Raw genomic sequence first — 14,611 nt, 5'->3', positions numbered from 1 at the left:
TCTTTGTTGCAGCGCGCGGGCTGCTCATTGTGATCACTTCTCTTGTCACGGAGCACGCACGGGCTCTAGAGTACAAGGGCTTCAGTAGTTGCAACTCATAGGCCTCATAGGTGTGCTTCAGTACTTGTGGCTTATGGGCTCCAGAGTATGAGGTCAGAAGTTGCGGTGCATGGGCCTATTTGCTCCACGGCATGTGAGATCTTCCTGGATCAGAGGTCAAACCCATGTCTCCTGCATTGGCAGACAGATTCTTTACCAATGAGCCAACAGGGAAGCCCCAGAAAATCCCACTCTTAAATAGACTCGACTCTTTCAGACATTATAAAAAGAAGGTATATACTTCAGCTCATTTTCTCAGGTTGGTATAACTTCCATAACAAAACAAGACAAAGATTGTATAACACAGGAAATTAGATCAAATTATGTTGTAAATATAGATCCATAAATTCAAAATTAAATACTATCAAACAGAATCTAGCATGCGTTAACAATTAAACCTAACTTAGCATTAAAACCCATTAACTTACCACATTAACAGATTAAAGGGAAAAATAAGATCATTTAGGTAAACTAAGAAAAAGCATTTATTAAAATCCAACACATCTTCTAGCTACTCTATACACTAGAAACAGAGGATAGAAGGTGAACCTCAGATAAGCCTGAATTGCCAGAAGGGATATTTCTGGGGGAAAGACATTTGCTTTACTCAGCTGTCCAAGAAAAAAATCAGGGGTTTGTACTGGATCACTGGCAGGCATATAAAAATATATTCCAGGAATCAGGGCCAAGAGGATCAAAAACCTCCTCTAAAAGGGCAAAATACTTTGTGGTACTGTTCACAACTGTATTTTCATGGGACACTGGGGGACCTGAGAAGTCCTAGTTCTGTCTAAGAGAATAATACATTATTTCCTGCTTTATAAAATCATCTTTATAAGTTTTCTTCTCATTTGCCATTAAACTTGATATTCTCTATGTCTATTAGTGTCTTTCTGTTAATCATGTTAGGCTTCCCTGGTGGCTCAGATGGTAGAAGAATCTGCCTGCAATGCAGGAGACCAGGGTTTGATCCCTGGGTCAGGAAGATATCCTGGAGAAGGGAATGGCAATCCACTCCAGTATTCTTGCCTGGAGAATTCCATGGACAGAGGAATTCTGTTAATCATATTATGGTTCCATTATGACAACAATGCAGAAGGTACTTCTGTCTACCAGAAACCTGTAGTAAACATCATACCTTGTGATGAAACACTGAAAACATTCCCTTGAAAAATAAAGACTAAAGATAAACTTGTCTGCTATAACTGCTTCTCTTCTCTTCACCACTGTATTGAAAGTCTTAGCTAGCACATTAAAAAACAAAAAACTGAAGAAGTTTATGTATAGATAAAATAGTTATATGGGCTTCTCTGGGGGCACCGGTGGTAAAGAACCCACCTGCCAATGCAGGAGACATGAGAGATGCTGGTTCAATCCCTGGGTCAGGAAGATCCCTGGAGAAGGGAATGACAACCCACTCCAGTTTGCTTGCCTGGAGAATCCCATGGACAGAGGAGCCTGGCAGGCTACATACAGTCCATGGCGTTGCAAGGAGTTAGACATGACTGAAGCGACTTAGCACACACACACACACTGTAGTTATATGGGCTTCCCAGGATGGTGCTAGTGGTAAAGAATCCGCTAGCCAGTGCAGGAGACATTAGAGACGCAGGTTTGATCCCTGGGTAGGGAAGATCCCCTCGAGTAGGAAATGGCAACCCACTTCAGTATTCTTGCCTGGGAAATCCCATGCACAGAGGAGTCTGGTGAGCTACAGTCCACAGGGTTGCAAAGCGTCGGACATGACTGAGCAACTGAACAGGCAGGCACGCAATGTAGTTATATATTTAGAGAAAGGAAAAATCTACAGAAAAAAATTATTAGAACAAAAATAGTTCAGCAAAGTTGGTATACATAAGGTTACTATACAAAAATTACAATCTTATAAACCAACAACAGTTACAAAACCTTTAAAAAGTAGATATACCTACAATAGCAACAAAAATATTAGGTATAAAGGAATGGCTCTAACAAAAAATGACCTTTATGGATTATCAACATGTATTGGAAGCAATAAAGAATATGAGATAGGGGCCTTGTCTATTTACTAACCCATAGAGAAGTATTTTAATGTTTTAACATTGATACAGACTTTCTGATGTAAACTACTGAAAATAACCCTCGTTTATCATCTTCACAAGTGGAAAACTTCAATATCATAACATTGTTGATTTTTCCTAAATTAATCTATAAACTTAATAAAATTTCAGTCAAAACTGTCAAAGTTTTTCATGAAACATAATAAGCTGATTTTAAAATTTGTATGGGGGAGCACAAGGCTGAGACAATTTTAAAGAATTCCACTTTAAAGAAAAGAATAGGTAGGTAACTAAGCCTGTCAGGAGGCTAGGTAAAGAATCCACCTGCAGTACAGGAGACCTGTGTTTGATTCCTGGATCTGGAAGATCCCCTAGAGAAGGGATAGGCTTCTTCCAGTATTCATGGGCTTCCCAGGTGGCTCAGATGGTAAAGAATCCATCTGCAGTGTGGGAGACCTGGGTTCGATCCCTGGGTTGGGAAGATTCCCTGGAGGAGGGCATGGCAACCCACTCCAGTGTTCTTGCCTGGAGAATCCCCAGGGACAGAGGAGCCTGGCGGGCTGCAGTCCAAGGAGTCACAAAGAGTCTGACGTGACTGAGCGACTCAGCACAGCACAGCAGAACCCTGTCAGATCTTAAAACTTACAGCGAGGCTAGAAACTAAACAGGATGTGGTGCTGACTCTGGGACAAAGTGACTAACAGAGCAGAGGAAAAAGCCCCCTAATGGGACCGCATACATGGGAGCTTGGTATGACAGAGAGCATTTAAAACAAGTGGTGAAAATATTCAATGCATTTTCTTGGAACAATTGAATATCCATATAGAATAAAATGAAATTAGATACCTATCTTTTACCAAGCAAAAAATAAATCTTAGGGAAATAAAAAAAATCTAAATATGATAAGTAGACTTTCAAATGTCTAGAAGATGATATAAGAGAAAACTTTCATGACCTCAGCTAGGAAAATTTTTTCAAATAAGACACAAACAGTTCAGCATATGGAAACTGATGATTTTGACCATACTAGAATTTAAAACATCTGTATATTAAAAATATCATAAAATGATGAGACAACCTCAGATAGGGAGAAGTTACTCGCAATGCACAATTAATCATGAATTATTATCTAGAGTTTATAAAGAATGTCTCCAAATCGATAAGGAAAAGACAACCCAATCAAAAAATGGCAATTTGCAGAAAAGGGATCTAGGGGCTTCCCTGGTGGCTCAGTGGTAAAGAATCTGCCTGCCAATGCAGGAGACACAGGTTCAATCCCTGGTCCCAGAAGATCCCACATGCCTTGGAGCAACTAAGCCCATGTACCACAGCTGTTGAGCCTGTGCTCTAGAGCCCAGGAACCACAACTATGGAGCCCACTGCTGCAACTACTGAAGCCCATGTACCCTAAAGCGCCCTGCTCTTCCACAACAATAGATGTCACCCCAATGAGATGTCCTAACACTGCAAAGAAGAGTAGCCCCCGCTCACTGCAACTAGAGAGAAACCCGCATAGCAACAAAGACCCAGCACAGCCAAAAATAATTTTTTTTTAAAAAAGGGATCTGTCAGTAACATGGAAGATGCTCCACCTTAGTAGTGGGACATAGGTTTTACTGCTTGCGATAAAGACCTAAAGTATCAGTGGCATTAAAAGCGTTAATAGTCTAAGGCTGATATGGTGGCTATATTGTGTGCAGTCATCAAAGCTGTTAGGTCACTCTTTGGTCAGAGATCTCGGTCTTTCTATTTTGTTATTCTGCCATCCCTCATATATTGTCCTTATCTGTGTGGTTCAAGATGGTTTAACAACACATCTGCATTTCAGCGAGTGGAAAATGAGAAATGAAAGGGGCAGGCATATTGGACACAACTTAGATGATGCCCAAATCATTTCTCATAAACCACATACCCTCACCTTGCTGCAAGAACCCTGGGAAATGTAGTCAGTCTTCATTCTGGATGGTTCTTTGTCCAGCTAATAATTGGATTTTCTATCACTGTGGTAGAAGGGAAGAAATTTGGGAAGTAGTCTCTACCATAACAGGTAAACAAAGTACCTTACACTCATTTGATTGGAAAAAAAAATTAAACTTTTGAGAACAAGTGTTGGCAATGATATGGTGCAAAGCAAATTCTTATATGCTGAGAGTGGAGCATATGGTCAGTTTGGAAAACAACTTGATAATATCAAGTAATATTGATGATGTGCATATTCTCTGAGGTGGCAAGTCCATTTGGGGGATATACTGAAAGAAAACTCTCCCACTTGGGCACAAGTGGATGGTTACAAGAATGAGCTCAGTATTATTTAAATTATCAAAATAACTGGAAGTTTTAAAATGTCCAACAACAAGAGAATGAATCAGTTGTGATCCATTGTATATGTAGTCACTGTATACAACAGTGAAAGTAAATGAAGAACTACATGTATCAAAAAAGAAAAAGAACTACATGTATCATCAATAGATAAGTCTTAAAAATATAATCTTAAGGCACAGAAGCAATTTGTGAAAGGATATCTGCAATCTGACACTACTTAATAAAGTTTTAAAAATACAAGGCACCTCTATGTACTGTTTATAGAAATACATATGCTGTATTTGGGGGGACCTGACAAATAGCATCCCTTTTTCCTGTCCAGTTTCTGAAGCAGTTGAGAAAGCACACAGGAGTTAGCAGACGAAAACCAAAATATGAACTTCATGACCCATAAAGGAGAGATTGAAGACTGTGGCCTTCATATTAAATGAGAGCTGAAATGGTCTTGATAACTGTTCCCAGTCTAGACTTTAGAGCAGTTCACCTGTGGGAAAATTTGAGGGGCAAACTCAAATCTCCTCAGCCCCTCAGTCCATCAGCTCCCTCGACTCTGATGAGAGAGGGAAGGAAAAAGAGAGTAAATCTCACCTCAGGACATATTATTTTATATACTGTCTTTAGTCCAGAACCCTGAATCAACAACCACCACTCAGGAGCCAGGGATGGGGCAAGGATCAAGGAGGGTTTAAGGAAAATCTCTCCTAAAGGAAACTAAAGAAATGAATGAGAAGTATCCTCACACTTATGTCTCATGGGGATGGTAAGAACCAAATTTGACCTAGTTATTATTCCTAAGCCCTGTCTAACTCCCCAGGGACTGTAGCCCTCCCAATTCTTCTATTTACCTACTCACAAAGAATTTAATTTTTAGGAGCATTACAACCAAATGATGGCCACTTGCATGGAGTCAAAAGTTAAATCTTTGGTGGACATATGTGATATCCTGCACATTCCAGTAGCATCCTATCAACCCCAAATAGACACACATTAGGGCTTTTCTATAACTAGTGAAAATATAATCCAGTGCTGGAGAGTGTCTAGTTAGATGTTCATTCTCATTCTTAGTTAACAGGGGTGAAATTAAGACCATCCCACCTTTCTGAAAAACAGCTTAGCAGAAGGTGTCAAAAGCTTTAGAAATATGGAATTCCACTTCTAGGGCTCTGGCCTAAAGAAGTTATCTGAGATCCCAACAAAGAGTTGGGCACAAAATGCTCATTGTAGCATGTAGCTTCATGTAAAACATCCTCCTCTTCTTTTAAGGTATGCTATAATCTAAATATTCAATTATACAGGAAGAGTCAAACCATTTATGGGTTATTATGCCATAAAGTAATGTTTTGCAATTATTTTTGAAAAACCTTGTGAAATAAGAAAGTTATAATTTAGTATAAAATTTGTATATGTATATTGTGTATAAACTGTATATTTGCTGTACTTATGGTTTCAACTGTGTACATAGAAAATGACCATCTTTTAAATGATGCAATTATGCATGATTTTATTCTTTAAATCATTCTGTATTTAAGAAAATATGTAATAAAAACTTTATATTTTAAAAAGAATCTCCTTGAAAAATATAATATCATGTAATATTAAAGCTCATTCCATATATATTTTCTGTCTTTTCAGTTCTAATTTTCACATAAAATGCATTAGATTATCCAACAAACAATTAAAATATATTTAAACAGTAACACTGTTTAAAAAAAGTTCCCTTTTATCACACCATTCATAAATTCTGGTTTCCTTTTAAAGCAAATTATCCTTCAAGTGATGAATTTCATATTTAATTTATAACCTTCATTATCAATTTTGCCATCCTCATCCAATTAAAACTTTTATCTGGCCCTTTGCTCAATAGACCTTTAAATTTGTTATGATACGGATTGATTGCCTAATGCGGTGTTTCTCAGTCATGTATTTGTTTATTATCTTTCTTTGAGGCATACAGGCTTCACTCTAGTTATAGCACAGGCTCAGTATTAGCAGCATATAGGCTTATTTGCCCTGTGGCATATGGGATCCTAGTTCCCCGAACAGGGATCAAACCCATGTTCCTTGCTTTGGAAGGTAGACTGCTAATCATTGGACCACCAGGGAAGTCCCCTCAACCATTTTTTGTCATCACCTCCCTTCAGAGCCTTTTTAGACATTTTTTCATAATTTCCCCCACCCCACAAAATTTTAATATCTGTTTATGTACTATGTGTAATTTCTGGCTTATATCTAAAAAGTGTAAATTTTTCACTCTCCCAGGAAATAATTTTCACCCCTTTGGTGGTGATACTGCCTTCCTTAAAAATATGTGGCCTAAAGAAACATTTTGGGAAAATGTTATTTTAACTCCTACAATGAGTCTCAAGCCCATGTGTTTTGTTTTTATAGCTGCCTGCCTCTCAAACATCACGTGGTGATCACTCCAACACTACTACTGTGGGGAGAGAAAGACGCATTTATGGACGTTGAGATGGCTGAAGTCACAAAGATTTATGTTAAAAACTATTTCAGGCTAACTATTTTGTCAGAAACCAGTCATTGGCTCCAACAAGAACAACCTGACATAGTGAACAAATTGATATGGACATTTCTAAAAGAAGAAACACGAAGAAAAGATTGACTTTTTCTATGAGGAATCTATAATGGAATCTCCAAATAATTTTTAAAAATTGTTCATCACCTTCTTTAAGTTTTATTAGGAAAAAATTGTTTTAATATGCTTTATTATAAATAAGTATCCTGACAAATGATATTGAAAAAAATCTGAGAATGTGTGAACTTGTAACATAATGTTGATTTTCTTCTGTTGTATTTTGCACAGAAAAGCATTTGCCTTAAAATGTATACACTTGGACAAAAAGGAAGTTGGAGAAAGTGGCTCAGTTTTGGGTTTTTTTGCATTCTTTACCTTGTTAATATATGGTGCCTTTTACAAATGTATATTAAAGATTAGTTGTGCCATATTAAAAGGCAAATGTGCAATGGTATAAATTTTTATTTTATTGTTCAAAAGTTCTTTTTACTATTTTTTAACCATTAAAAAATTCTGTTATCAAATATCTTGGATTTAGAGTATATTTATTAGTTTGAAAGCAAATATGACAAGGTGAATATGCATCTTAAAATAGGCCATAAATACTACTTGCACCGGGAAGAGTAACAAGAGAGGATATGAAGATTCTTATATTTACATACATAATTATTAAACATTATAGGGAAGCAAGTCCATTAAATTATTTGCCTTAATTCTTTAGCTAAATGGGTTAGAGATTTAGGAAAAGGAATAAATTATCTGATACACTGTTAGGCACTGTGGGGGAAATATGAAAGAAAAGTAACATCATAATATTGATCTTTACCTTAAGAAGTATACACAGAATGCATGTGTGCATGCTAAGTTGCTTTAGTCATATCTGACTCTTTGTGACCCTATGGACTGTGGCCCGCCAGGCTCCTCTGTCCATGGGATTCTCTAGGCCAGAATACTGGAGTGGACTGCCATGTCCTCCTTCAGGGGATCTCCTTGACCCAGGAATCAAACTTGCGTCTCTTATGTTTCCTGCATTGGCAGGTGGGTTCTTTACCACTAGCACCACGTGGGAATGCAGTTAAATTAAACAAGGGTTCAAAAGAGTAATGAACATTACAAATAAGAGTAGGAAAGGAATTCCCTGGTCCAGTGGTTAGGACTTGACCCTTTCACTGCCGGGCCCAGGGTGTCCCCCCCCCCACCCCCCCACAAAAAGGGAGAAGAATTACAGAATAGAGGATGACACCAACTTGAGAGATTACTACTCATTCTCTTGGGTTGCTCTCATTTGGAATGGGAGACAACCAGAAACAATGCCAAATCATGGCTTTTTAGAGTCTACAATGGTGTTCCTAATGTTTCACTCACTAAGCATAGTTCTGAGAAGTGACAGAAGTGGAATGTCTCTCAAAATTCTTATTATCGTATCCTAGCAACATGTGTTTACCAATAAAAGTGCAGTTTTCTATATACACTGTGGGGTATGAGGTACTTCTACCTCACAACATTGCAAGGTAGGGAGTATCACCACTTTAGAGATGTAAAAATGAGATTGCTGCCCACAGCATAACAGAACCAGGATCTGACCTAGATCCATTTGGTTGTAAAGTCCATAATCTTTCCACTTAGATCACATTTTGTTTAACAGTCTTTGGTATCCATACTGCTCTTCCTATTTTATGGGTAACTTGGTATATTCCAATAATTAGAAACACCTTTCAGAAACCTACAATTTGACTTTGAATTCTGAAGGAATTTAAATTAGCATATAGCAAACAGGAATATTTTATATAGCAGATGCTACAAGCTATAGCAGAGAGCCTGGTTCAACCAACTTTGAATATGCTGCCCTCTTGATCATTTTCAAAGGGCAGCAACTAAGGAAGGAACAAGACTTTATTGACCATGTGTCATGACACAATAAAGTAATCCTGACTTATTTTAATGAAAACCTGTTTCTGACAAATGTGATTTTAAGGCTTCTTGTTTTTGTTACTTATGTCACTTTGGAATGCTGACCAGTTCTTCTGGACTAATATTAAGAATATGGGTCAAAACGTGCCATGGCTGATCCTGGCCTATGATAATGGATATTTTCTAATTTTCACTGGATGTTTCCATAGAAGAGTGCTTGCAACAGATATAAAGCCTCAAGGGTGCCATCAGTTAAACACAGTATAAAGAGACAGTCCTGTCTCTGCAGAAATCAATTTGTGGAAGAGTAAATAAATTTGACTTACCAATTGCCAAAGCATCTCACAGTAAGCAAACTTGACTGGTAAAGGCATTTAAATTAAAAAGTTGTGATTAACACATATTCATCTATTTGATAGATCCTTAGTAGGTATATAATAGACAACAGAAGTTGTTATGTGAAAATAATTTACTAAGCATATATGTCAAAAGGAGGCCATTTACAAAAAAGCAGAAAAGATTGTACTGTTGATATGGTTCTAATTCTCCTGTTACATCATTTACCATTTTTTATTCTTCTGATTTTAAAGGTAATACATCATTTCCTATTAACTCACAATTGCCTCATAGCGTTCCAATTATGTGCAAACAGAAAGACCACTTAAATATAGGGAAGGGGTGCACTCCGGGGGCTGCCCCCAGATCCAAGCTACAGGCATCCTGAGACTACGGAAAAGTCAGCCTCATGGCACAGCCCACCTCGGACTCCGAGCCTGAGAAGTTGGACTCCGAGCCTGCGGTGTTGAGCTCCACGTCTCCATCCTTGGACTCTGAGCCTGCGGTGTTGAGCTCCACGTCTCTGCCTTTGGACTCCGAGCCTGCGGTGTTGAGCTCCAGGTCTCCGCCGTTGGACTCCGAGCCTGCGGTGTTGAGCTCCAGGTCTCCGCCTTTGGATTCCGAGCCTAAGGTGTTGAGCTTCAAGTCTCCGCCTTTGGACTCCGAGCCTAAGGTGTTGAGCTCCAGGTCTCCGCCGTTGGACTCCGAGCCTAAGGTGTTGGACGCCAAGGCCACGTTGGAATCTGCTTTCAGCCGACAGACGATCAAGTCCCTGTTCCCGCCGGCAGTGGACAACCCCTTCACGCAGCACACGCGTATCAGCGCGTGGCGCTGGGCCTGCATCGTCCTCATGGGGACCGTGCTGGTGCCCGTGCGGGTGTCCTGCATCGCCTTCCTCTTCATCTTCCTCTGGCCCGTGGCTGCGCTTTCCACCATAGGCCGTCGTGCTCAACCAACCAAGCCCGCCAAGCACTGGAGAAGACTGATGCGACCAACTCTGAAGTTCTTGTTTCAGGTGACTTTTTTTTTAGCAGGGTTCCTGGTTAAAGTGAAAGGGAAAAAGGCCACCCGAGATGAGGCCCGCCTCTTCGTGGCAGCCCCGCACTCCAGCTTCTTTGATGCGATCGCCTGCGTCGTGGCTGGGTTACCCTCGGTGGTCTCTGCCAGTCAGAACGTGAATATCCCGGTGGCTGGGAGATTCTTGCTGTCGACGCAGCCGGTGCTTGTGACCCGAGATGACCCCAATTCCAGGAGGACCACCCGGGAGGAAATCCTGAAGCGAGTGACATCTAACAGAAAGTGGCCACAGATCCTGATTTTCCCAGAAGGAGTGTGTACCAACCGCAGCTGTCTGGTCACTTTTAAACTAGGGGCCTTCTCTCCAGGGGTGCCTGTGCAGCCAGTGCTGCTCAGGTACCCAAACCCCCTGGACACCGTGACCTGGACCTGGCAGGGGTTTACAGGCTTCCAGGCCTGTATCTTGACCCTAAGTCAACCATTCACCAGGGTAGAAGTTGAGTTTATGCCTGTCTATATTCCAAACACCCAAGAGAAAAGAGACCCTGTCCTTTTCGCCAACACAGTGAGGATCATCATGGCCAATGCTCTTGGAGTGCCCGTGACAGACCACACGTATGAAGACTGCAGACTGATGATTTCTGCAGGCAACCTCCAACTACCCATGGAAGCTGGTTTGGTGGAGTTTACAAAAGTTAGCCAGAATTTAAAGTTAGATTGGGATAATATTCATCAGTGCCTGGATAAATATGCTGAAATTGCAGTTGCCTCCAAAGGAGGGAAGATAGGAATTGAGGAGTTTGCAAATTATTTGAAACTCCCACTTTCAGAGCCCTTGCAACAACTTTTTGCCCTCTTTGACAGAAATAAAGATGGCACCATAGACTTCAGAGAGTATGTGATAGGTCTGACTGTCCTATGCAATCCTGTCAACACTGAAAAGATTCTGCAAATGTCATTTAAGCTTTTTGATCTTGATAAAGATGGTTTCATAACTGAACAGGAATTAGCAGCTATACTTCGGGCAGCTTTTGGAGTACCAGATCTTGACGTTTCCACACTCTTTCAGGAGATAGCTGGACCAGACTCAGACCACATTTCATACAGGACCTTTAAGACATTTGCCCTGAAGCATCCAGTATATGCCAAGTTATTTAGTTCATACTTAGACCTCCAGGCGGCCTATGTATATTCATTACCACAACCAGTACAGGCTTGATGATTGCATTCAGATGTTAAAGTCAGCCCTGAAAATGGTGAAAGTAACGTCCAAGTTGAAACTATGATTGAAATAAAAATTATCCTTTGAGGAAAAACACAATGGTTTTTATTCTAAGTGGCCTGTGTACTTAATTATGATATTTAAATTTTACTTAAGAAATATATATTTCAATTTGATTTTATAGTACCTAATTTTCTTCTTAAGATAGTAAGTTTGTTTCAGTGTGGTCTAAAGGTAGAAAAATAAGAAATCTGCTTGTAACTTTGTTCACTCAGCATGGTGCCTTTATTATTCTGCTTCAAGTAAGTAAAATAAGTAAATATATAAGTAAAAATGAAGTGTTTTTTGCTAAAGTAAAGCCAGAGGAACATTATAGCCCACCACCTCTCCCTCACTGTTGCAGAGAAAATATCTCATTAAGAGCTCTATTAGCAATAAATACATTGTTGCCATCATTATTCTCTCCAAAAAGGATTGGATCTGCTGCATAAAGCCTTCTTTGCTCTTTCTCAGAGTGGCCCAATGTCCATATTTTACAAGACAAAATAAAAATAAACATCAGGAAGATACAGTACTGGCAGTACCATTGAAACAGTTATAGATGGCATAGCTGCCTGTATTATTTATTTATTTATTTTTAAGCTATGAAAGTGATTATTGAGAATGTGAAAAGAAATCACAAGAGACCACAATATCCGGAAAGTTAACTAATATAATAGACATAGTTGTTATAAATATAGAAATTCTGATAAATTCTGTTATGTATGATTCTCACCAAAAGCAGAAAAGTTTATAGTTGCATGTTCTGCATTACTGAGAATATTCCTTCCATTCTGACTAGGCACTCATGAAAACTGAGGCTTCTGCTTATTTTTTTATACTTTCTTCATTATCCACATACTTCCAGCATCCTTTACTATAAGACATCTTCACAGAGTGATGTGATCTTGAGTCCTAACCCTTCATGTCACTTTGTAGGACAAATCAGTGAGTAGTCTTAGAAGCCATTTCTACACCAGGACAGGGAACTACAACTTATCCAGATGTAGAAGTGATTTTGAACCAATAAATATGCCTTGCAAACTCAAACTACTGTATCCACAACTCAGATTGTGGCTGAATCCCCAAAATGCCTACAGCCAATCAATGCCACCAGATATGAAAGGACATTTTACTAAGGGGAAAGAGACTGGATCACTTGTAGCCAAAATCTCTTACTTTTGCAAACCTTACAAAAACATATCCAAGTAGACACATTCCTAGGGCTTTGCACCTACTAGAGCTTTGCAAGGGCTTGTGCAAGTGGGATCCCTAAAGCTTAAATGTTATTAGCTAGCTTCCCAGTATTTTGAAAGAGTAGAAAGAAGAGATAAGAATGGAGAAAGGTAAGCAGATGGAGAAAGCTTAAGGAAAGGGAAAGAAAAAATCAGATTTTGAAATAATTTCCATGCAGTTCAGATTTGAGAAAAGAAGATGGATAAGTGACATTTCATAATCCACACTATTTTAGTCCATTCGGGCTGCTATAACAAAAATATCATAGACTGGGTGCCTTAAACAACCAAAACATATTTCTCACAACCCTGTAGGCTGCAAGGTTTAAGATCAGTGCACTGGCAGATTCAGTGTCTGGTGACAGCCTGCTTCTTGGTTCATAGATGTCTTCTCACTGTGTACTTACCTGGCCAAGAGGGCAGAGGGAGCTCTCTGAGGTCTCTCTTATTTATTTTTTCTAATTTTTAGTTTTGGTTGTGCAGTATAGCTTGTGGAATCTTATTTCCTCTAGAAGTGCTTGAACCAGTACCCTAGACAGTGAAAGCGCATAGTGCTAATCACTGCACCTCTGCGACATCCCCTGGGCACTAATCACTCTTAGGCAGGCTCTTCCTTGAGACATGATCATCTCCCCCTGGGGATGATCTCCCCTATCTCCAAATACAATCACACTGGAGATTAAGCTTCCACATATGAATTTTGGGAGGACACAAATATTCATTCTCTATAGCACCCACCCAGCTTGATAGTCCCATGAAAATAGTGCATACATATGTAGTTAAAATGCAGTAATTTTGTTTTAATTTTTATTTATTTCGTTGCACCGAGTGTTAGTTGTGGCATGCAGGATCTTTAACTGTAGCATGCGAACTCTTAAGATGTGGCATGTGGCATCTAGTTCCCCGACCAAGGATGAAGCCTAAGTCCCTTGCAATGGGAGCCAAGAGTCTGCTTAACTACCAGGGAAGTCTACAATGATTTTTTTAAATATACTGGAAATTACTCATTTAAATAAGAGATTTTCACTTAAAAAAAGTTACCAAGGTATATTTTTATTCAAACAATGGTACTATTACTCAAATATTCAGTAAACTTTGAAATTATTTCTAATTAGATAGCTATACAACTTATATTCTGTGTTTTTCAACAATGTTCAATCATGATTGCATTTGATAAGCAAACAAAAACCATGTATTGTTTTTAATATTATTTGGAGATTGAAATGAAGCAAACTATGTGGCTAAAAACAATTTAAAGCAATGAGACAAAAATAAAGTTCATAGGTTTATATATATATATTAAAAAAAAAAGATAGCTATACAAAATATAGGCTTTCCTGATGGCTCAGAGGTAAAGATCTGCCTGCCAATACAGGAGACATGAGATGAGGGCTGGATCCCTGGGTTAGGAAGATTCCCTGCAGGAGGAAATGGCAACCCACTCCAGTATTCTTGCCTGGGAAATCCCATGGACAGAGGAGCCTGTTGGGCTGGAGTTCATGGGATGGCAAAGGAGTCGAACATGACTTAGTGACTAAACAACAACATACAAAATATCAGAGTCATTATTTCATTATACTCTACAAAATATTAAACACAGCTTTATCTAAACTCTCTTTAACACAACATTTTTTATTGAAGTATATTTGATATACAATATTATATAAATAACAGGTGTATAGTATGGTGATTCACAATCTTTAAAGGTTATACTCTATGTATAGTTATTATAAAATATTGGCTATATTCCCTGTGTTGTACAATATATTTTTGTAGCTTATTTTATACATAGAGTATACCTCTTAATCCCCTACTCCTATTTGCAACCCCTGTCTCTCTCCCCTATGGTAACCACTAG

The 14,611-nt window shown here is 39.0% G+C and overlaps 2 protein-coding genes across 2 annotated transcripts in view; both read left to right on the top strand.

Moving 5' to 3' along the window:
- The window catches only part of EPHX4 (epoxide hydrolase 4), a 31,474-nt gene extending 24,394 nt beyond the window's left edge, over nucleotides 1-7,080 (top strand). Inside the window, exon 7 of the mRNA XM_065927852.1 lies at nucleotides 6,849-7,080. Within this exon, the coding sequence (XP_065783924.1) occupies nucleotides 6,849-7,080 (232 nt within the window). The remainder of the gene's footprint in view (nucleotides 1-6,848) is intronic.
- Nucleotides 7,081-9,649: 2,569 nt separating this feature from the next.
- LOC136146328 (lysophosphatidylcholine acyltransferase 2B-like) lies at nucleotides 9,650-11,476 on the top strand. Its single transcript, XM_065905192.1, has one exon. It carries the CDS (start codon nucleotides 9,650-9,652, stop codon nucleotides 11,474-11,476), a length of 1,827 nt encoding a protein of 608 aa, XP_065761264.1.
- The last annotated feature ends 3,135 nt before the right edge of the window (nucleotides 11,477-14,611 follow it).

The sequence above is a fragment of the Muntiacus reevesi genome, chromosome 1 (genome assembly GCF_963930625.1).
Source record: "Muntiacus reevesi chromosome 1, mMunRee1.1, whole genome shotgun sequence".
Lineage (NCBI taxonomy): Eukaryota > Metazoa > Chordata > Mammalia > Artiodactyla > Cervidae > Muntiacus > Muntiacus reevesi.
The sequence above is the reverse complement of the archived record's forward strand: the minus strand, read 5'-3'. Positions and strand labels throughout refer to the sequence as shown.

Coding starts and splice junctions, on each gene's coding strand:
- LOC136146328 (XM_065905192.1), top strand. CDS start 9,650: ATGGCACAGCCCACCTCGGACTCCGAGCCTGAGAAGTTGGACTCCGAG.